This window comes from Nycticebus coucang, chromosome 5 (assembly GCF_027406575.1).
Source record: "Nycticebus coucang isolate mNycCou1 chromosome 5, mNycCou1.pri, whole genome shotgun sequence".
Taxonomy (NCBI): Eukaryota; Metazoa; Chordata; class Mammalia; order Primates; family Lorisidae; genus Nycticebus; species Nycticebus coucang.
Genome location: NC_069784.1, coordinates 22,029,235 through 22,049,758, shown reverse-complemented (window position 1 = coordinate 22,049,758; position 20,524 = coordinate 22,029,235). Strand labels below are relative to the sequence as shown.

The 20,524-nt window shown below is 34.1% G+C and overlaps 1 protein-coding gene across 10 annotated transcripts in view; it reads left to right on the top strand.

Moving 5' to 3' along the window:
• Nucleotides 1-20,524, top strand: part of ZNF644 (zinc finger protein 644) — a 155,575-nt gene that overhangs the window by 116,084 nt on the left and 18,967 nt on the right. For 4 of the 10 annotated variants that reach the window (XM_053591315.1, XM_053591311.1, XM_053591313.1 and 1 more), the window contains 2 exons: nt 15,352-18,386; nt 18,572-19,177. The exons of the other annotated variants lie outside the window; for them this stretch is intronic. In XM_053591315.1, coding sequence (XP_053447290.1) covers nt 15,352-18,386; nt 18,572-19,177 — 3,641 coding nt within the window. The remainder of the gene's footprint in view (nt 1-15,351; nt 18,387-18,571; nt 19,178-20,524) is intronic. 10 annotated transcript variants of the gene reach the window in all.

The window sequence follows — 20,524 nt, the reverse complement described above, 5'->3', positions numbered from 1 at the left end:
AATGGTGTGCAATTTAAAACTTAAGAATTTCTAGCTGGGGGCATTGTGGCGGGCGCCTGTAGTCCAGCTACTCGGGAGGCTGAGGCAAGAGAATCGCTTAAGCCCAAGAGTTGGAGGTTGCTGTGAGCTGTGTGAGGCCATGGCACTCTACCGAGGGCCATAAAGTGAGACTCTGTCTCTACAAAAAAAAACAAAACTTAGGAATTTCTTATTTTTGGAATTTTCCATTTATTGTATTTGGACTATGGTTGACAATGAGTAACTAAAACCTAGGAAAGTAAAAGTGCAAATAAAGGTAGACATATTCACACCAACTTTTAAGTTTCTGAACTGTTTATCACCACATAAAAACACCCTGTTTCCATTAAGTAATTCCTATGTGCCCCTTCCATTACCTGGTAACCTTTACTTTCTGTCTTTATAGATTTGCCTGTTCTGGATGTTACCTATGAAAGGAACCATACAATATATGACTGTTTGGGTTCAGCTTCCTTATGTTGGCATGTTCATCCAAGTTGTAGCATCATGTACTTCACCTCTTTTATGGTTGAACAATACTCCGTTGTATGGATATACCACATACCCATTCATTCCTTAATGAACATTCAGACTGTTTCTCTCTTTTGGCTTTTATGAATATAATGCTGTGAACATTTGTATAGACATGTTTCATTTCTTTACAGTTTATTTTTATTTTTATTTTTTTTGGTAGAGACAGAGTCTCAGAGTCTCATTTTATCGCCCTCGGTAGAGTGCTGTGGCGTCACACAGTTCACAGCAGCCTCCAACTCCTGGGCTTAGGTGATTCTCTTGCCTCAGCCTCCTGAGTAGCTGGGACTACAGGCACCTGCCACAACGCCTGGCTATTTTTTTGTTGCAGTTTGGCCGGGACTGGGTTTGAACCTGCCACCCTCCGTATATGGGGCCCAGCACCCTACCCACTGAGCCACAGAAGCCGCCCAACATGTTTCATATTTTTAAGGTATGTGTGTATATCTAGAAGTTGAATACCTGGATCATATGGTAATTCTATTTTAGCCCTTTGAAAAACTATCAAATTTATTTTCCACAGTGGATTCACCATTTTACATTCCCAGTAGCAATGTATGATGGTCTCTGTTTCTCCACATCATGTAAACTCTTGTTACTTTTTTTGTTGTTATTTGTTAAAGCTATTTTAATGGCTGTGAGGTGGTATTATTATAGATCTGATTTGCATTTTCTTAATGACTACGATGTTGGATGTCTTTTGTAAGTGGCCATTTGTGTATCTTTTGTCAAATGTTTAGAATTGGGCTTTTGTTGTTGAGTTGTTTGTATATTCTGAGTATTAAACTTTTCATGTATACTTTGATAACGTCCTTTGATATTCAAAAGCTTTTTATTTTGATACAGTCAAATTTTTCTATCCTTTCATTGTTTGTGCTTTTGATGTCAAACCTAATAATACATGGCCAAATCAGATGTCATAAAGATCCATCCCATGCCTTCTAAGTGCTTTACAGATTTGGCTCTTATATTTAGATTCATTTTTGATTTAATTTTTGTACTTGGTATAAAGCAAGGTTCCAAGTTCATTATTTTGTATGTGGCTATCCACTTTCCCCAGTACCATTATTTGAAAAGACTGTTCTTACTGCATCGAATGGTCTTAGCACCTTTGTTGAAAATCAGTTGGCAATAGATGATTTGGTTTATCTGAACTTTCTAATCTATTTCATTGGTCTTTATATTTACCCTTCTACCAATACCATAATGATTACCATAGTTTTGTAAGAAGTTTTGTACTCTTCCTACTTGTTCTTTTTCAGTATGTTTTTGCTGTTCAGGGTCTCTTACAGTTCTATGTGAATTTGAGGATCATCAGCATTTACATTTCTGCAAAAAGGCCCTTAGAATTGTGATAGGAATTGCATTGAATCTGTAGATCACTTTGGGGGAATTTTACAATCTTAACCATATTAAGTCTTTAAATCCATGAACATGGTATGTCTTTACATTAATTTTCTTTAAATTTATTTTGGTAATGTTTTGTAGTTTTTAGTGTGTAAATCTTTTACTTCCTTAGTTATACTTAATTTTTAGAATTCTTTTGGATGCTATTATAAATGGAATTGTTTTCTTAATTTTCTTTTGGATCATTCCTTGCTGGTCTGTAGAAACACACCTGATTTTTTTGGTGTTGATCTTGTACTTGCAAGTTTGTTCAGTTTGTTTTTTAGCTCTTACAGTGTTTTTATGGATACTATGGGCTACATATAAATTAATGTTATTTGCAAATAGAGTTTTACTTCTTTTCCAACTTAGATGTCTTTTATTTTTCTTACGTAATTGTTCTGATTAGAACTTCAGTTGAATGATAGTGGTAAAAGTGGTAGCCTTGTCTTGTTACTAATCTTAGGGGGAAACTTTGTCTCTCACCATCGAGTCGAGTCTGGTGTTTGCGATGGGTTTTTCGTAGCCCTATATCATATTGAAGACATTTACTTCTCTTGCTAGTTTAATTTACTGAGCTTTTTTTTTTTTTATCATGAAACAATTTTGAATTTTGTCAAACACTTTTTCTGCATCTATTGAGATGATCATGTAGAGATTTTCCTTTGTGCTGTTAATGTGCTATATGACATTTGTTGCCTTTCTTATATTGAACTATTCTTGTATTCCTGGAATAAATCATACTTGGTTATGATATATGATCTTGCAGTGTGCTTTTGGCTAGTATTTTGTTGAAGATTTTTACACGTGTATTTATAACGGATATAAGTCTGTAGTTTTCTTTCAGTATCTTTGTCTGACTTTGGTATTTAGGATAATGCTGACCTCATAAAGTATGTTAGAAAGTATTCCCTCCTCCTTCACTTTTGAAAAAGTTGGATTGGTGTTAATTTTTAAAGTGTTTTTATATAATTATCCAGCAAAACCATCTTGTTCTGTACTTTAACTTTTGGGGAGGGTTTTTTTGTTTTTTTTTTAATCTCATGTCTTAAGAGATGGGGAGATTTTTGATCACCGATTTGATCTTCACTTTTTATTAGGTCTGTTCACATTTTCTGTTTCTTCTTGATTCCTTCTGGTAGTTTGTGTTTCTAGGAATTTTTTCATTTCACCCAGATAGTCTAATCTTTTGGCATCTAGTTTATAGTATTCTAATTTTTCTAAGGATATTATCAAAATGTCACCACTTGATTTCTCATTTGTTACTTGCATTTTTGTTATTTTTGCTTCGTTAGTCAATTTCTTTGTCAATCTTAATGATCTTTTTATGGGGTTATTTTATTATTATTTTTTATTTTTGTGGTTTTTGGCTGGGGCTGGGTTTGAACCCGCCACCTCCGGCATATGGGACTGGCCCCCTACTCCTTGAGCCACAGGCGCCGCCTTAATGATCTTTTTAAAGAACCAACTTCCCTTTTTAATTAGAGGGGACAGTCAGCAGGTATATTATTTGTTTTTTGGTTTTGAGATAAGGTCTCACTATGTTGCCCAGAACTCCTGGGCTCACGTGGTTCTCCTTTCTAAGCCTCCTGAGCAGCTGAGACTGAAAGAACCAACTTTTGATTTTGTTGATTCTATTATTTTATATTCCCTTATCACTGTTCTAATACTTATTATTTCCTTCCTTCTTCTGGTTTTGGATTTAGTTTGGTCTTTTTATAATTACTTGAAGTATAAAGTTAGGTTGCTAATTTGATGTCTTTTTTCTTTTTTAATGTAGGTATTTACAGCTATAAATTTACTCTGGATACTACATTTGCTGCATTCCATAAATGCAGGGTGTACATAAAGTTCGTGTGAAATTTAAATTTAAATCGATGTTTTTTATTTTCATTTTCATTTGTCTTGAGACTGGACAGCTTACTAAATCTCATCTACAAGGAAGGCAGACTGAAGCTGGGATAAACTTACAGAGGCACACTGACTTGGATCATGCTTTGCTTTGTGGTGCTCTGCATATATTCCATTTTTTTTTTTTTTTTTAGCAAATTGAAGTGCCTTGGCAACCCTGCCTCAAGCAAGCCCATCAATACTATTTTTTTTTTTCAGAAACACATGCTTACTTCATGTCTCTGTATCATATTTTGTTATTCTCACAATATTTCAAATTTTTTCTTTCCTTTTTTCTTTTTTTTTTTTTTTTTTAAGAGACAGTCTTACTTTGTTGCCCTTGGTAGAGTGCTGTCGCATCACAGCTCACAGCAACCTCCAGCTCTTGAGCTTAGGTGATTCTCTTGCCTCAACCTCCTGTAGCTGGGACTACAGGCACCCACCACAATGCCCGGCTAAAATTTTTTCATTTTGTTATATGTTAGGGTGATCTTTGTTGTTACTCTTATAATTACTTGAGTGGTGCCATGAACTATGCCCATTTAAGATAGTGAATTTAATCAGTCAGTATTGTGTGCATTCTGACTTCTCCAGTGATTGGGCTTTCCCATCTCTGTCTCTCTCCTTGGGCCTCCCTATTCCCTGAGATAAAACATTATTGAAATTAGGTTAGTTAATAACCCTACAGTGGCCTTTAAGAGTTCAAATGAAAGGAATTGTCATAAGTTTCTCACTTTAAATCAAAAGTTAGAAATGATTAAGCTTAATGAGGATATAGCATGTCAAAAAGCCAAGACAGGACAAAAGCTTGGCCTTTTGTACCACACAGTTAGCCAAGTTGTGAATGTAAAGGAGTAAGTTTTTTGTTTGTTTGTTTGTTTTTTATTGCCCATGGTAGAATGCTGTGGCATCATAGCTCACAGCAACCTCCAGCTCTTGGGTTTAGGCAATTGTCTTGCCTCAGCCTCCTGAATAGCTGTGACTATAGGCACCCATCACACGCCCAGCTATCTTTTTGTTGCAGTTTGGCTGGGACCAGATTTGAACCCACCACCCTTGGTATATGGGGCCGGTGCCCTACTCACTGAGCCACAGGTGCTGCCCCAAGGAGAAGTTTTTGTAGGAACTTCAAGGTACCAACTTACTAAAGCAAAACATCCCTGTTGCTGAAATGGAGAAAGTTTAAGTGGTCTGGATCAAACCGGCTATAATATTCCTTTAATTCAAAGCCTAATCCAAATGTAGAACATAACTAAGGCTGAGAGGGGTATAGACTGCAAAAAAGTTCAAAGGTAGCAGAGGTAGGTTCATGGTGTTTAAAGAAAGAAGTCATCTTTATAGCATAGAAGTGCAGGATGAAAGTAACAAATGTTGATGTAGAAGCTGCAGCAAGTGATTTAGAAGATCTAGCTAAGATAATTGATGAAGGTGGCTACACTAAACAAGAGATTTGGGATGTAAACAGAACACTCTTATATGAGATGATGCCATCTGGGACTTTTATAGCTAAAGAGGAAAAGTCAGTACTTGGCTTCAGACCTTCAAAGGACAGGCTCTCTGAAAATCCTACGGCCCTTTAAGAATTACACTATCTCTACTTTGCCTGTGCTCTATATATGGAACAACAAAGGCTAGAAGACAGTATATCTGCTTATAGCATGGCTTATTATTTTAAGCTCACTGTTGAGAACTACTGTTCAGATTAAAAGAGTCCCTTCAAAGTATTACTGCTCTTTGGCAATGCATCTAGTCATCCAAGATCTCTGATGGACATATACAATTAGATAAATATTGTCTTCATGCCTACTGACACAGCATCCATTCTGCAGCTCGTGGATCAAGGAGCTTTCAACCTTCAAGTCTTATTATTCAAGAAATAAATTCTGTAAATCTACAGCTGCCATAAATAGAGTGATTCCTCTGACAGATCTGGACAAAGTAAATTGGAAAACTTTTGGAAAGGATTCAGTATTCTAGATGCCATTAAAAACATTTATCATTCATGGGAGGAAATCAAAATATCAACATTAACAGGAGTTTGAAAGATGGTGATTCCAACCCTCATAGATACCTTTCAGGGGTTCAATACTTTATTAGAAGTCACTGCAGATGTAGTGGAAATAGCAAGAGAGCTAGAATTAAAAGTGGAGCCTAAAGATGTGACAAAATTGCTACAGTCCCATGATAAAACCTTATAATAGATGAGAATTGTTTTCTTATGATGAGTATACAAAGTAGTTTCTTGAGGTGGAATCTATTTCTAGTAAAAATGTTATGAAATTGTTCAAATGAGAACATAAAATTTAGAATATTATATAAACTTAGTTGATAGCAGCAGGGTTTCAGAGGATTAAGTCCAATTTTGAAACATTTTACCCTGGGCAAAATGCTATTAAACAGTATCACATGATATAGAGAAATCTTTCATGAAAGGAAGAGTCAATCAATGTGACAGACTTTACTGATGTCTTTAAGAAATTGCCACAGCCACCTTAACCTTTAGCAGCCACCACCCTAGTCAGTCAGTAGCCATCAGTATCAAGGCCAGACCTTCCATTAGCCAAAAGTTTATGACTCAGTGCCCAGAATGTCATTGGCATTTTTAGCAATAAAAGTATTTTAATTAAGGTATGTACATTTTTTTTAGACATAATGCTTTTGCACACTTAGTAGACCACAGTATAGTATAAACATATTAATAAAAGTACAGGGGGACTAGAAATTTTTATGGGCCATCTTAGGACTATATTCACTTTATTGCTATTGTCTGTCACTGAACCTGCAGTATCTCCAAGGTATCCCTGTAATTGGTAATGAGAATGTTTGGTAGTTTGTATTGTACAATTACCTTGTTGGATGTGGATGTTCTGTGAGATATCCTTATGTTCAGTGGATTGGGGGAGTAGGAGTTTGCTTGGTGGGTACAGTGTTTGTTGCTTTGGTGATGGATGCATTGAAGTTCTTGACTTCACCACAGTACAATATGTGAATGTAACAAAATTATGCTTGTACCCCCATGAATATATACAAATAAAAAAATAAATGAGAAGACGGGGGAAAAGATAATGGTTGATCAAACATGAACTGAGATAAGAGAGTTTTCTATGAGATTATATGGGAGAAAAACATTCAATCCATGCTATAGTAAGAAAGTCAGTGTCTAGAGTAGAATGAGTGAGTATGACATGAGGTCAAAAAGTTATTAAAGAGTGTTTCTGTAGTGTCTTAAACAGGACTTTTTTTTTCCTCTGGGGATAAAAAAAAAAAACAGGGAACCATTGCTAGGGTATTGAGGAACATTATTCTTTTTAGGATTTCAAAGGTTTGCTCTGGTTGCCCTTGAGAGTGCATGGTAAGTGGGCAAGGATGGATAATGCCAGATTAGGCAGCTGTTGAAGTAATGGGGTGAGAGGGAAAGAGGTAATAGTGGACCTGGATGCAGCAGTAGTGAGAAGTGAATGTGGTTCTGGTTGTATTTTGAAGATACAGGTAGTAAGATTTCCTGGTAGTTTGAATATGAGGAGTAAGAAAATGAGAATTATTAAGGTTGCTGCAAGGTTATTGGCCTGAAGAGCTGGTGGTGGAGAAAGGCTGATTATGAAGGCTGTAGATTGTATTTTGGAACCATTATTTTGTTAAGTGAGAGAAGGATGATCTTTAAAGGGGAAGTGGGTAAGGAGAATTAGAATGTCGCAAGTGCAACGTGCAGGTCAGTTTTATGGTAAGAGTACATGCAGAAATTGAGAAACTGAAAATTGTTATAGTACTTGAAAAGTCTTTCTGTACTTTCAGGAGTATGTACAGCCTAGTTTGAAAGCTGCTGTTTAGATCAACCTTAGTAATTATGTTATTAAAATTCTCTATATTTTTTCTTACTTTTTTAATCTGCTGGATTTATTAACTTTTGAGAGAAGTTTTTAAAGCCTACCTTTGTGGCTGTCGCTTTGTCAGTTTCTCCTTGTACTTGTAAGTTTTTGATTTATATATTTTATAGCTGTTAAAAGATTCATGAATATTATTATCTTCATGGTGGACTGATTATTAATATATGATAGTCAGCATTAGTGGGGCTAGCACTTAATGTCCTCAGATTCTGTAAAGTAGTATGTTTAAATAAAGCAATACAATCTGGTTTTGAGAGAAGGCTAACAAAGCACTTTGAAATTAAAAATTAAGGACAACAACAAAGCACTATTAGCTCTATATTTTGAATCAATAAATGAACAGCAAAAAGGATTCAGGAATTATGTTTGATAGCATAAGCAAGTATTTTCCTTCTGTGCATACTGAGAATCTTATTGCTAAAAAACACAAATGGTTAGCTGCAGAATGAAAAACTTAAATATATTAATTGCTGGTTATCTATGAGGGATTGGTTCTAGGACTCCCTTAGATAATAAACTCCAAGGACCCTCAAGAACCTTATATAAAATAGAGTACTATTTGCATATAATCTACACATATCCTCCTGTATACTTCAAATCATTTCTAGATTACTTCTAATATGTAATATGATGTATACAATTGTTATGCTGTATTTTTAAAATTCGTATTATCTTCTGTTGTAATTTATTTTTCTGATTCACAATTGGTTGAATCTATGGATGCAGAAGACCGACTATTTTTTTTTTTCCTTTCTCTTAAGACAATACTGTGAGAAAGAAGCATACTAATAATAGTTTGTTTCAGGGAAAGCAAATTTCTTACATTAGAATTTTTATCATTTTAAGATAACTGTGGAATAATAGTTATCTTGAAATATTTTTCTTAGACGATACTTAGATTTTTTTGATTTCAAAAAATACATAAATTGAGTAAATGATAATAAGAGAATTCATATTTAATAAAAATGTTATTTTCTAGGACGGCGCCTGTGGCTCAAGGAGTGTGCTACGGGCACCAAGCCATGGTAATTTTCTTAATGGTGAATTTCTCTTTGCCCATTAAAAATTATTATATTCTGAAGCAGTTTATCTCTCACATATATATGTAATATTTATCTCACCACTTTGAGTATCATTATCTCCTGTTTTCATTTATCTAATTAGATGGTCCTCAACTTATAGTGGTTCATCTTTACAATGGTATGAAAGTAATATGCATTCAGTAGAAACTATATGTCAAATGTTGATTTTATTTTTATCATAACAAAATAGGCTTTGTGTCATAATTTTGCCCAACTATAGGCTAATGTAAGTGTTCTGACCATATTTAAGCTAGGTTGTCTAAGCAGTGATGCTCAGTAGATTAACAATTAATTACATATTTTCAATTTACTGTGGGTTTATTGGATGTGAGTCAAGGAGCATCTGTGTATGGTTTGTCTTCCTACGACTTTGAACACTCACTTCTTTTGCACTTATTAGACATAATGGATTAGTATTTATAAACTGTCTCAACTGAACACAAACAGCAGTCCCATGATGAAGAATACCACAAGATTCAAAGTAAAATGATAATTCATGGCATTTAATACTCTGTTGGTGGAGGCCAAAGTTGGCATACTGTCTCTGAAATGTATCATTGACACACTTTAGCAACATTGGTTTCTTTGAAAGTTTGTAAAGTTAAAGTTTTGAATAGGGATGTTTAACAGTGGAGTGACCAACTGTGTCAAGTGGTATTACAAGTGTGATCAAAATTTAATAAATTTGAAAAAAAATACATAACAAGTTATCACTCATTTTAATTTGAGCATAAGGTGGTCTTGTTGGAGCCATGTACATAAGTCATTTACCCTACTTATCAAAGCTGAGATCATCATTTAACCTTGTTCTGACTGTATGAGAGAATGAACAACACAATAAGCAGTCATTCTCTGCTACGTATGACTTAGCACTCTCCTTGGTTACAACTATAATTTATTGTCTTGCTTTAATTGTAAGATTCTTCATTAGGAAATTAACCTTTGATTAGTGAACATCCATTTGGTTTTCTACTACTATTGATTTTTATTATTACATAGTGTTGTCATGCTCTTAAAGTTATACCTTTGTAGCCCTTTCCTCCCCCAACTTAAATTGATCCTTACAGTTATCTGCTTTGCTTTACCATATGGCAGCTTCTTGAGATGTGTCAGATTATGTTTAATATTTAGTATACTTTTCAGTAAGAACACCTTGAAGCATTAGATGTTTATGATCTGGTGACTGGCTATTTGTAATATCTTCCTATTAAAAATAGAAGATGGTACCTGGTGTCAGGAGCAAAACTGTTCAAGAAGTTCAATGTAATTTGGTGGTAGATGGTAAAATCACATATAAATTGTTGGTTTGTTATGGCAGTGCCCTTTGTTGCTAGCAATAATATGTTACTTGCCGATGTATTTTATTTTTGCTTTAATTTTCTGTTTGTAATGTATGTATTTTCTAGATGTTTGAACTCAGTGACAGTTTGGCATTGCCAATAGAAAGAAAACATTTCTGGGTGTAATACAGAGTTTTCATGATACAGATAGCACTGTGGCCTCAATATGTTAGTCATTTGGTGCCTTTTTTTATTGTTTAAGAATCAACATATTACATATTAATTAAAGAATTATTTCAGGTTAATTGTGCATTTAGAGAATATTTTAAGGTTCAGTAATATAATTTTTCAGCTTTTGGCTCATGTTTCAGTTAATGGTAAATGTTAAAGTAATAATTAAATATTATTTATAGTAGGCATTAGACCTTAGAAATCATCGTATCCAATCTCAAACTCCATATTCCTTTCTATAGCTTACCAGCTGAACCGTTGAATAAGACAATGTTGAGTGGTTACTGTTTCTAGTTTTCCTTAATCTTTAATGAAATCTACATCTTTATGATTTGAACGCATTGATTGTATGTTCTGCCTTCCATATGCCAAACCTTCAAACACTTGAAGATTATTAATTGTATGGGCTAATTGTTAGCATAAACATACCAAGTTGTCTCTTTCATTTCATTATATGGCTTTGTTTTCGGTCTCATGCTGGGTTTTTTAAGTGTTTCTTTTCAATGTGACATCCAGAATAGGATATGCCTGCCTGGCTGATATGATTATATAATTGTGTACTGCGTCTTCTCTTGAATTTTGCACTAAGATTTAGGTACGTGTGCTTGTACATTGTATGTAGCATATATAGGCTTAAATACTACAGTAATTTTAGATGTACTATTCAGTTAAGATTTGTTTTGCAGTTAGAATGGCAGTTGTGGATAATTTTATCTTCTTAATGTCTTATATTACTAACAGTAGTTGTCATGTGTGTTCAAAGATAATTTAAATGAACATAGGGTTTGTGAAAACCTGACAGATCCTCCTAAGTATAACTCAGATGGGGGGGAACATGATACTTTATTTATATCTATTAATGAACTGATATAGAATGAGGGCAAACCATACTATCATTTTCTGTAAAATTATAGTACATGACAGAGGTTGGCATTATGTAATAAGTACCCATAAAATGTTAACCTACTTGCAATAAATACAATTAATAATGTACATAAAAATGAAATTAAGCTAATTTTCTATCAAAAAAAGAATTATTCATGAACAGAAAGTGGACAGCATAGATTTGATGACAGGGAGGTTGTATCTAATCTGAATTACTGAGTGACCTGGGAAACTTGCTCAGAGGGATTACAGAATAATTATGTTAATATGCAATTATCACCTCATTTCTTCTGTAGTAACCTCAAGATGTAGTGTAGTGAGGGTGTTATAGCAAGTGCTGATAGTTTGCAAAAATACTGATGTTTGAGATCTCTGAGACAATAAGTCTAGCTTGAGGCATATAAGTGATGATCTGTCATCTTGAAGACAGATCTGACCTTTGGACTCTTTTTTAATCCTCGCAGTATATAACTAGAGGCAGTTATAGCTGTAGAACTCATTATGATTTTCTAGAAACGGAAATATGTTTTATGTAGATTTTAAATTCCATTTGCAACTTTTTAAAAAAGTGTGTGAATTTTTTAAAGAACATTTTAAGATTCAATTAAAAGGAAAAATTGTGTGGTTATATGGGGGAGGGCTTAGTAATGGTGTCTAAACATTGCTTAAAAAGATCTCCACTGATAGAGCAAATTCATTGAATTCATTAAATTAAAATTTAGGGAGTCCAAACAACACAAGTTTATTTATTTATTCAATTGATTTTACCATCTGTTTTTATAACTTAATGAATGATGCTTACCTTCATATATGTCCCTACTTTGTTATAGTAACATAAACTAGCATGGGTGACTCTGTTTTTTATATTTGACTATACAAAGGTAGAAAAACTATTTGAGACAATGTAAAATTAGCTTCTAGATCAAATACTTGTCTGGATGCTACATAACCCAATATGAATGTTAGGGAAATAATTTTTGATGTTTTTAAAATTCTAGGCCCATCATTCAGTGCCACGATCCGGTTGTTCTGTATTGTATCTGTGCAACAGCTGTGCGTATTGAATACTGTTGAGAAAAAGTGTATTTAGAACATTTTATAATTAAAATACATTCTGAACATGAAACCAGGAAAATTTCAATTATTCCTAAAATAAGTTTCCCCAAAACAGTAGCCTACTTGCAATAGATACAATTAATAATGTACATAAAAGAATGAAATTAAGCTAATTATTTAAAAAATTATTTATGAACAGAAAGTAGACAGCATAGATTTGATAATAGGAAAATTGCATCTTATCCGAATTACTGAATGATGTAGAAAGCTTGGTTATTGAGTTAATTTCTTAAAGCATATTTAGTAACTGATATGGTAGATTTTTCATATTAATGTGCTAAGAAAGTCTACTTGTCTGAAAAAGAATAACTTATTATATTTTTAAATGGAGATAATTATTAATTTGGAGGCAGGCAAGCCATATTTTATTACATAGGTGTAAAGGAAAACTTTTGTAAAGACTTCATTTTTATATTTTAATATTTGATTTTTTGCTAGATGTGTTTTGTAGATAATTTTACCTGTTACGCATATTTATTTTTTCTGTTTTTGGGCAAAGCAGTTTGCAGAATGTGAACTTAACGCAAAGCTCTTATAAAGCCATTCTGGTAATGAGGTCGTAGTCTCTAAACCGACAGGATATTCTCATAGTTTGTCACCCTGCTGTTCAGGGGGTACCAATGAAGTTGCTTTAAATGGGAAGCGTCTGTTCCATCTCTGAACCCCTAACACCAGAACAGATGGGTGGAACATAGAACATGGAAGGTTTTACCTCTGAGGTGGTAACAGTGAAGCCACTCATTAACACTGAATTTACCACTTGGTTAGCAACGTTGCTTCCTGTTGAGAAAAGCTAATACAGGCTTTCAAATTGACTGAGCATATATTTGTGTACCTCTGTGATTACAATAAGTGAGAGCAGAAAGTAAATGTCTTTCAAGCTAGTTTTTAAAAATAAATTCTGTCATTTTATATTTCTGAGATTGTTGCTATTGAGTCATTTTACTTTGTCTACCTTGTTTAATGAGAAACCTCAAGAATGAATAATAGTATAGCATTCAGGCTTGCTTTTCTTTTCATTGACATTTGTACACGCCTTCCTAACCCATATTTATGTGCTGCCCATTTTTAACTTCTATGTATGTGATGTAGAGTCTCCTGCTGGGTGATGCATTAGCACCATTTTGGAGTGATATCATTGAATATGATCTTATTGGAAGTCTATTTTTATTACTGCGCAAGTTTGGCAATCTCAAAACAGAATTCTAAAACCTATCAGGGGTGGAAAATGATTGTATGACTAACACAAATGCCACAAAAGATATTTTTAATACTTATTTATAATGTTTGTTGCATTAAAGAAAACATTTTGTGGAAAGAATAAGATTAGATTTTTAAGTGCCTGTTCTAAGAAAAAAATTATTAGAAACAATTTTTTTATTCTTAAACTAGATTTAATGTTTTATAAGGCATGAAATTGATACCACAGTGAATGGTAGGAATATTGAACTTTATTGAACATGTTTTCATTTCTAAATATTAGATTGTAGGGTTCTATTGTCCTAAAATAGTATTACTCATTATACAAGTTAAAAATACTATAAAGGAAAAATGTGGAGGCTTTATTCTTTGAGAATAGAATGTGGTCTGTCTTGATTACTAGTGCGTGGTCTGTCTTGATTTCTAAAGCTAGAGTAGCAACTGGCACATAGTAATTGCCCAGTAAATATTTAGAGACTGAATAAATTGCACTTAAACTACTATGTGTAGAAGGAAAAGAAATATGAAGGTTTACTTCAAATAGTTTGTACGTAGGATTGCCAAATAGCAGGTTCTTTAAATTCTACGTGAAGATTATTGCATATTTTGAGAGCTTTGCTACCTGTGATTACTGGAGCAAGAAAACATAACCTGATGAAACTTGTGTTTGAATGGGGTATTCAGATTTCATAGGAAGGACATTTTTTCTTCTTTCCTTTTGGAACTTTTACTTTGATTTTATAGTTTTTATTCATTCAATACTTCTTCATGTAATCCTTTATTCAGCCAATATGCCAAATGCTATGCTAAGTTCTAGAGATAGGATGACAGTGACTAGGTTATAGTTTGTGCTCTCAAAGAACATACATTCTTCTAGTATAAAGGAACTCCTCATAGTGGAAATAGTCATATGGCTTTATATGACTTCTCAAACATTCAGAAGTATCCTTTCCTTTTAAAATATTGTGCTGTTTTCACAAGTGATTAAATACATTATAAAAAATGTCTAGAAAAATTTTATTTGAAATAAGTATGTATGTTTATGCTGTAACTGTAAAATTTTTTTAGGCCATTTCACTAGACTGTCAGGTCATAATGGGATAACTGCCTTTAGAAAATGCTTAGAATTTGGGGCCCACTATATGAAAATTTAACGTGAAACTTCATTAATTTTGATTCTTCTGAAGTTAAAATTAGAATTGAGATTAATTTGAATAAGGAATGAATGAAACTATGAATAAAGCATTTTTACATTTGGTAGGACGTTAGAAAAACATTAAACATTTTGAGATCATAGTCTTAAAAAAAATACTGTATCATACATACATTGATGTTGATAGTAATACAGTCGTTCAAATAAAGTTCTTTATTGAGTGGTATTTTGTTACCTTTCTCCAGAAATGAACTTTTAATTGGCAAAACTTTTACTTCTCTGCAACATTTGATAATTTAAATTATTCTCCACTATAGAGTGACTGCCCCTGATAAACCTACCTAAGTGAAATAATTTTCTTTATATTAGGAGTCTATGTATGACATGAAAGGGTTTTTTTTTGGATCTGTAGCATATTTATATTGTATGTGTGTATATGTACGTATATGTTGTTTTTCTCCAGACATTTTTGTATTTATGACACATTGGATTATCGTTGCCTAGCATGAAAAACTATTAATTTTTGAGGTGCTTTTAAAGTGTTTCCATTTTTATAGTGTTTCTTCATTCTTGAAAAATTTTAGGATCTCCATATAGCAGTAGAACATTAAGCTAATAAAATGTTACTTTCTACTCTCCATACATTCTAATAGTTTCTTTCATGCAAATCTAAATTTTTTTTTTCCATTTTCTAGACTAAATGTGTTAAATGGGCTTGCCAACAATATGGATGATTTGAAGATAAACACCGATATTACTGGTGCTAAAGAAGAACTCCTAGATGACAACAGTTTTATCTCAGAGAAAGAGAGTGGAGTTCATAAACCAAAAGATTGTCAAACATCATTTCAGAAAAACAGTACATTGACTCTGCCTGAAGAACTGTCAAAGGACAAATCTGAAAAAGCCTTAAGTGGAGGCCAGTCTACTCTCTTTATACATGCTGGTACTCCTACTGTTTCTAGTGAACACTTTATGTTGCCTAAAGGAGCTGCTGTTAATGGACCAGTTTCACACTCCTTAACTAAGACTTCCAATATGAATAAAGGCAGTGTTTCATTAACCACTGGACAGCCTGTGGATCAGCCAACAACAGAATCCTGTTCAGCTTCAAAGGTAGCAGCTGATATGCAGCTGTCTACACCACAGAAAGCAAGTCAACACCAAGTTTTATTTTTGTTACCAGATGCGGCACATGCTAAGAACCCAACCCATTCCATTAAAAAACTACCTACCTCTGCTTCAGTTGGTTGTGACATTCAGAATTCAGTAGGGAGTAATAAAAAGTCAGATAGCACTTTAATAAAACAAGTAGAGGTGGGTGAGGATAGTGAAGATGTATTAGTAAAAGATGATCGTGTCAATACATTAACTGGAATTTCCTCAGGTACAGATGAATATAGGTCAGAAAATGATAACAGCTGGGATCCTCAAAAAGAGTTCATTCACTTTCTTATGACAAATGAGGAAACAGTGGATAAAGCTCCAGTTCACTCTAAAGTAGGTCTAGAAAAAAAGAGAAAGCGAAAAATGGATGTAAGCAAGATAACTCGTTACACTGAAGATTGCTTTACTGATTCTAATTGTGTGCCCAATAAATCAAAAATGCAAGAGGTAGACTTTCTGGAACAGAGTGAAGAGCTACAAGCAGTAGACTCACAGAAATATGCATTATCAAAAGTGAAGCCAGAATCAACCGATGAAGACTTGGAATCTGTGGATACTTTTCAACATCTAATTTATAACCCAGATAAATGCAGAGAAGATAGTTCACCTGTTCATACTAGCACTTTTCTTTCAAATTCCTTAAAAAAGAAATGTGAAGAGAGTGATTCTGAGTCGCCTGCTAGTTTCAGTACTGAAGAGCCATCATTCTACCCCTGTACAAAGTGCAATGTGAACTTTAGGGAGAAAAAGCATCTCCACAGGCATATGATGTATCATTTAGATGGGAATAGTCACTTTCGCCATCTTAATGTTCCAAGGCCATATGCTTGTAGAGAATGTGGACGGACCTTTCGAGATCGAAATTCACTTCTAAAACATATGATTATTCACCAAGAAAGAAGACAGAAGTTGATGGAAGAAATTCGCGAATTGAAAGAACTTCAGGATGAAGGAAGAAGTGCACGATTACAATGTCCTCAGTGTGTGTTTGGTACCAATTGCCCTAAAACATTTGTGCAACATGCTAAAACCCATGAAAAAGATAAAAGGTACTACTGCTGTGAAGAGTGTAATTTCATGGCAGTGACAGAAAATGAATTAGAATGCCATCGAGGCATTGCCCATGGGGCAGTGGTAAAATGTCCTGTGGTTAGTTCTGATATAGCCCAGAGAAAAACACAAAAAAAAACCTTCACAAAAGACTCTGTTGTAGGATCATCCAAAAAATCAGCTACCTATGTATGTAAGATGTGTCCTTTTACTACTTCAGCCAGAAGTATTTTAAAAAAGCACGTGGAATATTTGCACTCATCATCATGTGTTGATTCATTTGGTGGTCCTCTTGGACTTGATAAAAGAAAAAGTGACATCCTTGAGGAACCTATAGATACTGATAGCACTAAACGATTAAATAAACAGTCAGCCACATTTCCGAAGAACTCTGCTTTAAAACAAGATGTAAAGCGAGCATTTGGATCAACCTCACAATCAAGTAATTTTTCAAAATTTCATAAGCGGCCACACAGAATACAAAAAGCTCGGAAAAGTGTCACCCAGTCAGGTGTAAACATGTGCAATCAGAACAACTCTCCTCACAAGGCAGTTATGGTAAAAGGCAACACTGACCAAAAACCTAAATATTTCCATCAAGCAGCAAAAGAAAAATCTAATGCCAAGGCAAATAGCAACTATTTATATAGACATAAATACGAAAATTATAGGACGATCAAAAAATCTGGTGAATCCTATCCTCTGCATTTCAAAAAAGAAGAATCTAGTTCATTAAATTCTTTACATCTGTTTTCATCATCAAGTAATTCTCATAACAATAGTTTTATTTCAGACCATCATAAGCCTGATACCAAATGTCCAGAAAACTTCAAAAACCACAGGCGTCGTGTAGCTGTAAAGAGAGTAGTTAAGGAATCTAAGAAGGAAAGTTCTGTTGAAGGAGAAGACTTGGATAGCTATCCAGATTTTTTGCATAAAATGACTGTTGTTGTTTTGCAAAAACTTAATTCTGAAAAGAAAGATAGTTATGAAACAGAGGATGAGAGTTCATGGGATAATGTTGAGCTAGGAGACTACACTACACAGGCCATAGAAGATGAAACCTATAGTGATATTAATCAAGAACATGTAAACTTGTTCCCTCTATTTAAAAGCAAGTTGGAAGGTGAAGATCCTGGAGAAAATGCTACCCTTAGTTATGATCAAAATGATGGCTTTTATTTTGAATATTATGAAGATGCTGGAACTAACAACTTTTTGCATGAGATACATGATCCTCAACATTTAGAAAATACAGACACTTCATTGTCAAAGCATAGTTCTGTTTTTCATTGGACTGATTTGTCTCTTGAGAAGAAATCGTGTCCTTATTGTCCAGCAACATTTGAGACAGGTGTCGGGTTGTCTAATCATGTCCGGGGACATCTTCACAGAGCAGGATTAAGTTATGAAGCTCGTCATGTTGTATCACCAGAACAAATAGCCACAAGTGACAAAATGCAACATTTTAAAAGAATTGGCACAGGGACACCTGTTAAGCGAGTTAGAAAAGGTAAGTTCTCATGTGGATAATTTGAGTTAATAGGTCTGTGTTCAAGTTCAGAAGATTTGAAAGTTTTGTGTGTGTGTGTGTGTGTTTTTTTTTTAGAATCACTTAATTTAGTAGAATTAATTCATTTTAGGGTGGTCAACTTATTTTTAAAAATCTGATATTCACTCTTAAAAAATTTTTTTTAGCTATAGAGAAGTCTGAAACCACTTCTGAACACACTTGTCAGCTCTGTGGTGGTTGGTTTGATACTAAAATTGGATTATCAAATCATGTTAGAGGCCACCTAAAAAGACTTGGAAAGACCAAATGGGATGCTCACAAATCTCCTATCTGTGTTCTGAATGAGATGATGCAAAATGAAGAAAAATACGAAAAAATCTTAAAGGCATTAAACAGTCGTCGTATTATTCCCAGACCATTTGTAGCTCAGAAACTTGCATCAAGTGATGACTTTCTGTCTCAAAATGTTATACCTCTTGAAGCATACCGTAATGGCCTAAAGACTGAAGCTCTGTCAGTGTCTGCATCAGAGGAAGAAGGGCTGAATTTCTTAAGTGAATATGATGAAACAAAACCAGAACTGCCCAGTGGAAAAAAGAGTCAGTCTCTTACACTGATAGAACTTCTTAAAAATAAAAGAATGGGAGAAGAAAGGAATTCTGCTATTTCTCCTCAAAAAATCCATAATCAGACAGCAAGAAAGAGATTTGTTCAGAAATGCATTCTTCCATTAAATGAAGACAGTCCTTTGATGTATCATCCACAAAAAATGGACTTGACTATGCACTCAGGTAAGAGGACATTTATGACTGTCTTATCATTTATAATTTAAACAGTTACACCTCCTTTGATGGAATATTTGTGGAAATTACTTTCTCAGGATCTTCTTAGTTAAGCTGCTTTTTTTTACAGAGCACAGATTGGTTATTCTACTGACGTTTCAGTGTAACTCATCAGTTGATGTTCATCAGCACTGAGTTCTCTGTGCCTCATTTCTTGGTCTGAATGTAAGGTGAGAATAAAAGCAAAAGCAAACCGTAAGAAAACAAACAAAAAGCTGATGTGTAAAACTAAGTTTTGCTATGGCTGAAGGATGGTTGTGGATGAGAAGTTGATGTTCAAAAGCATAGCATTACTGAAAAGGCATACCTCAGTTATATTTTTGCCAGTGTTCCAGAGTGATAATGTTTTCAAGATTTAGCTATTGGTTTTCCACTGCTTAGATATAACAAAGCAGACTCTTTAAACTGAATGGGTTGGTGTACGGATTGGTGTCTGTTGTATGTCGTGATTAACCCAAAGAAACCTCTTCCTCTCCCGATTCCTTATCGTGTTGTGGCATAGTTTGGTTTTGGAGAACAAGGAATGGCATTTGTTTGGGGTTTTAGATTTTAAGGTAGTGGAACAGAACAGAGGATTAATTTAGTGCTTGTGCACCGATGGTTTTTTTCTCTTTGAAGGAATGTATTGTATGTATTGGCAAATGATAGCCAAGTTTTATTTGGTATTGCTGTATTGCTGAGTCTGGTTTATACTTTTAAATTAGAAGAATAATGTCTTTATAGATTTCTTTTGGCGGCTAAGAATGTTGAAGTTTCTCTTAGCTGGTCTCATAAATGAGAGTCCTAAGTTGAATGTGTCTGAGGTAGTAGTAATTGGCCAAGGGATTAGTAATAAGTAAAATTACTGTAAGGTAATGCTTTTTTACTTTGGGTAGACATTGGGATATCCCAGATACTTGTAAAGCAGTTTTGATTAAGAAAAGATCACCTTGTATTGTAAGTGATTTGAAAAACAATTTATTTTATATGGGCTTCTTTTTAATAGGGCTTTTTCTTTCATACAAAGAGTCTTTCAAAGTCAGTATTTTTTCAGAAGGATAAAATGCAAGGAAGATGTGTTAGCTATGTGGACCAAGGTATGGTGTACTTCAGAGATGGAAAGCACTCTGTGTTGAAGAAACCACTTGAAACGTATTGGGGGAGTGAGGGTTGAACTCTGAGAAGTTAGGAGTTTCTTATTGTTTCAACATGTTTTCTTTCCTGTGATGACTAAGATGTTAGCTTGTTGATCATTTATTTAACACAGAGATTTTAGCAAAAAACTTTAAATCATTAACTTTCATTATTGATTGCGCA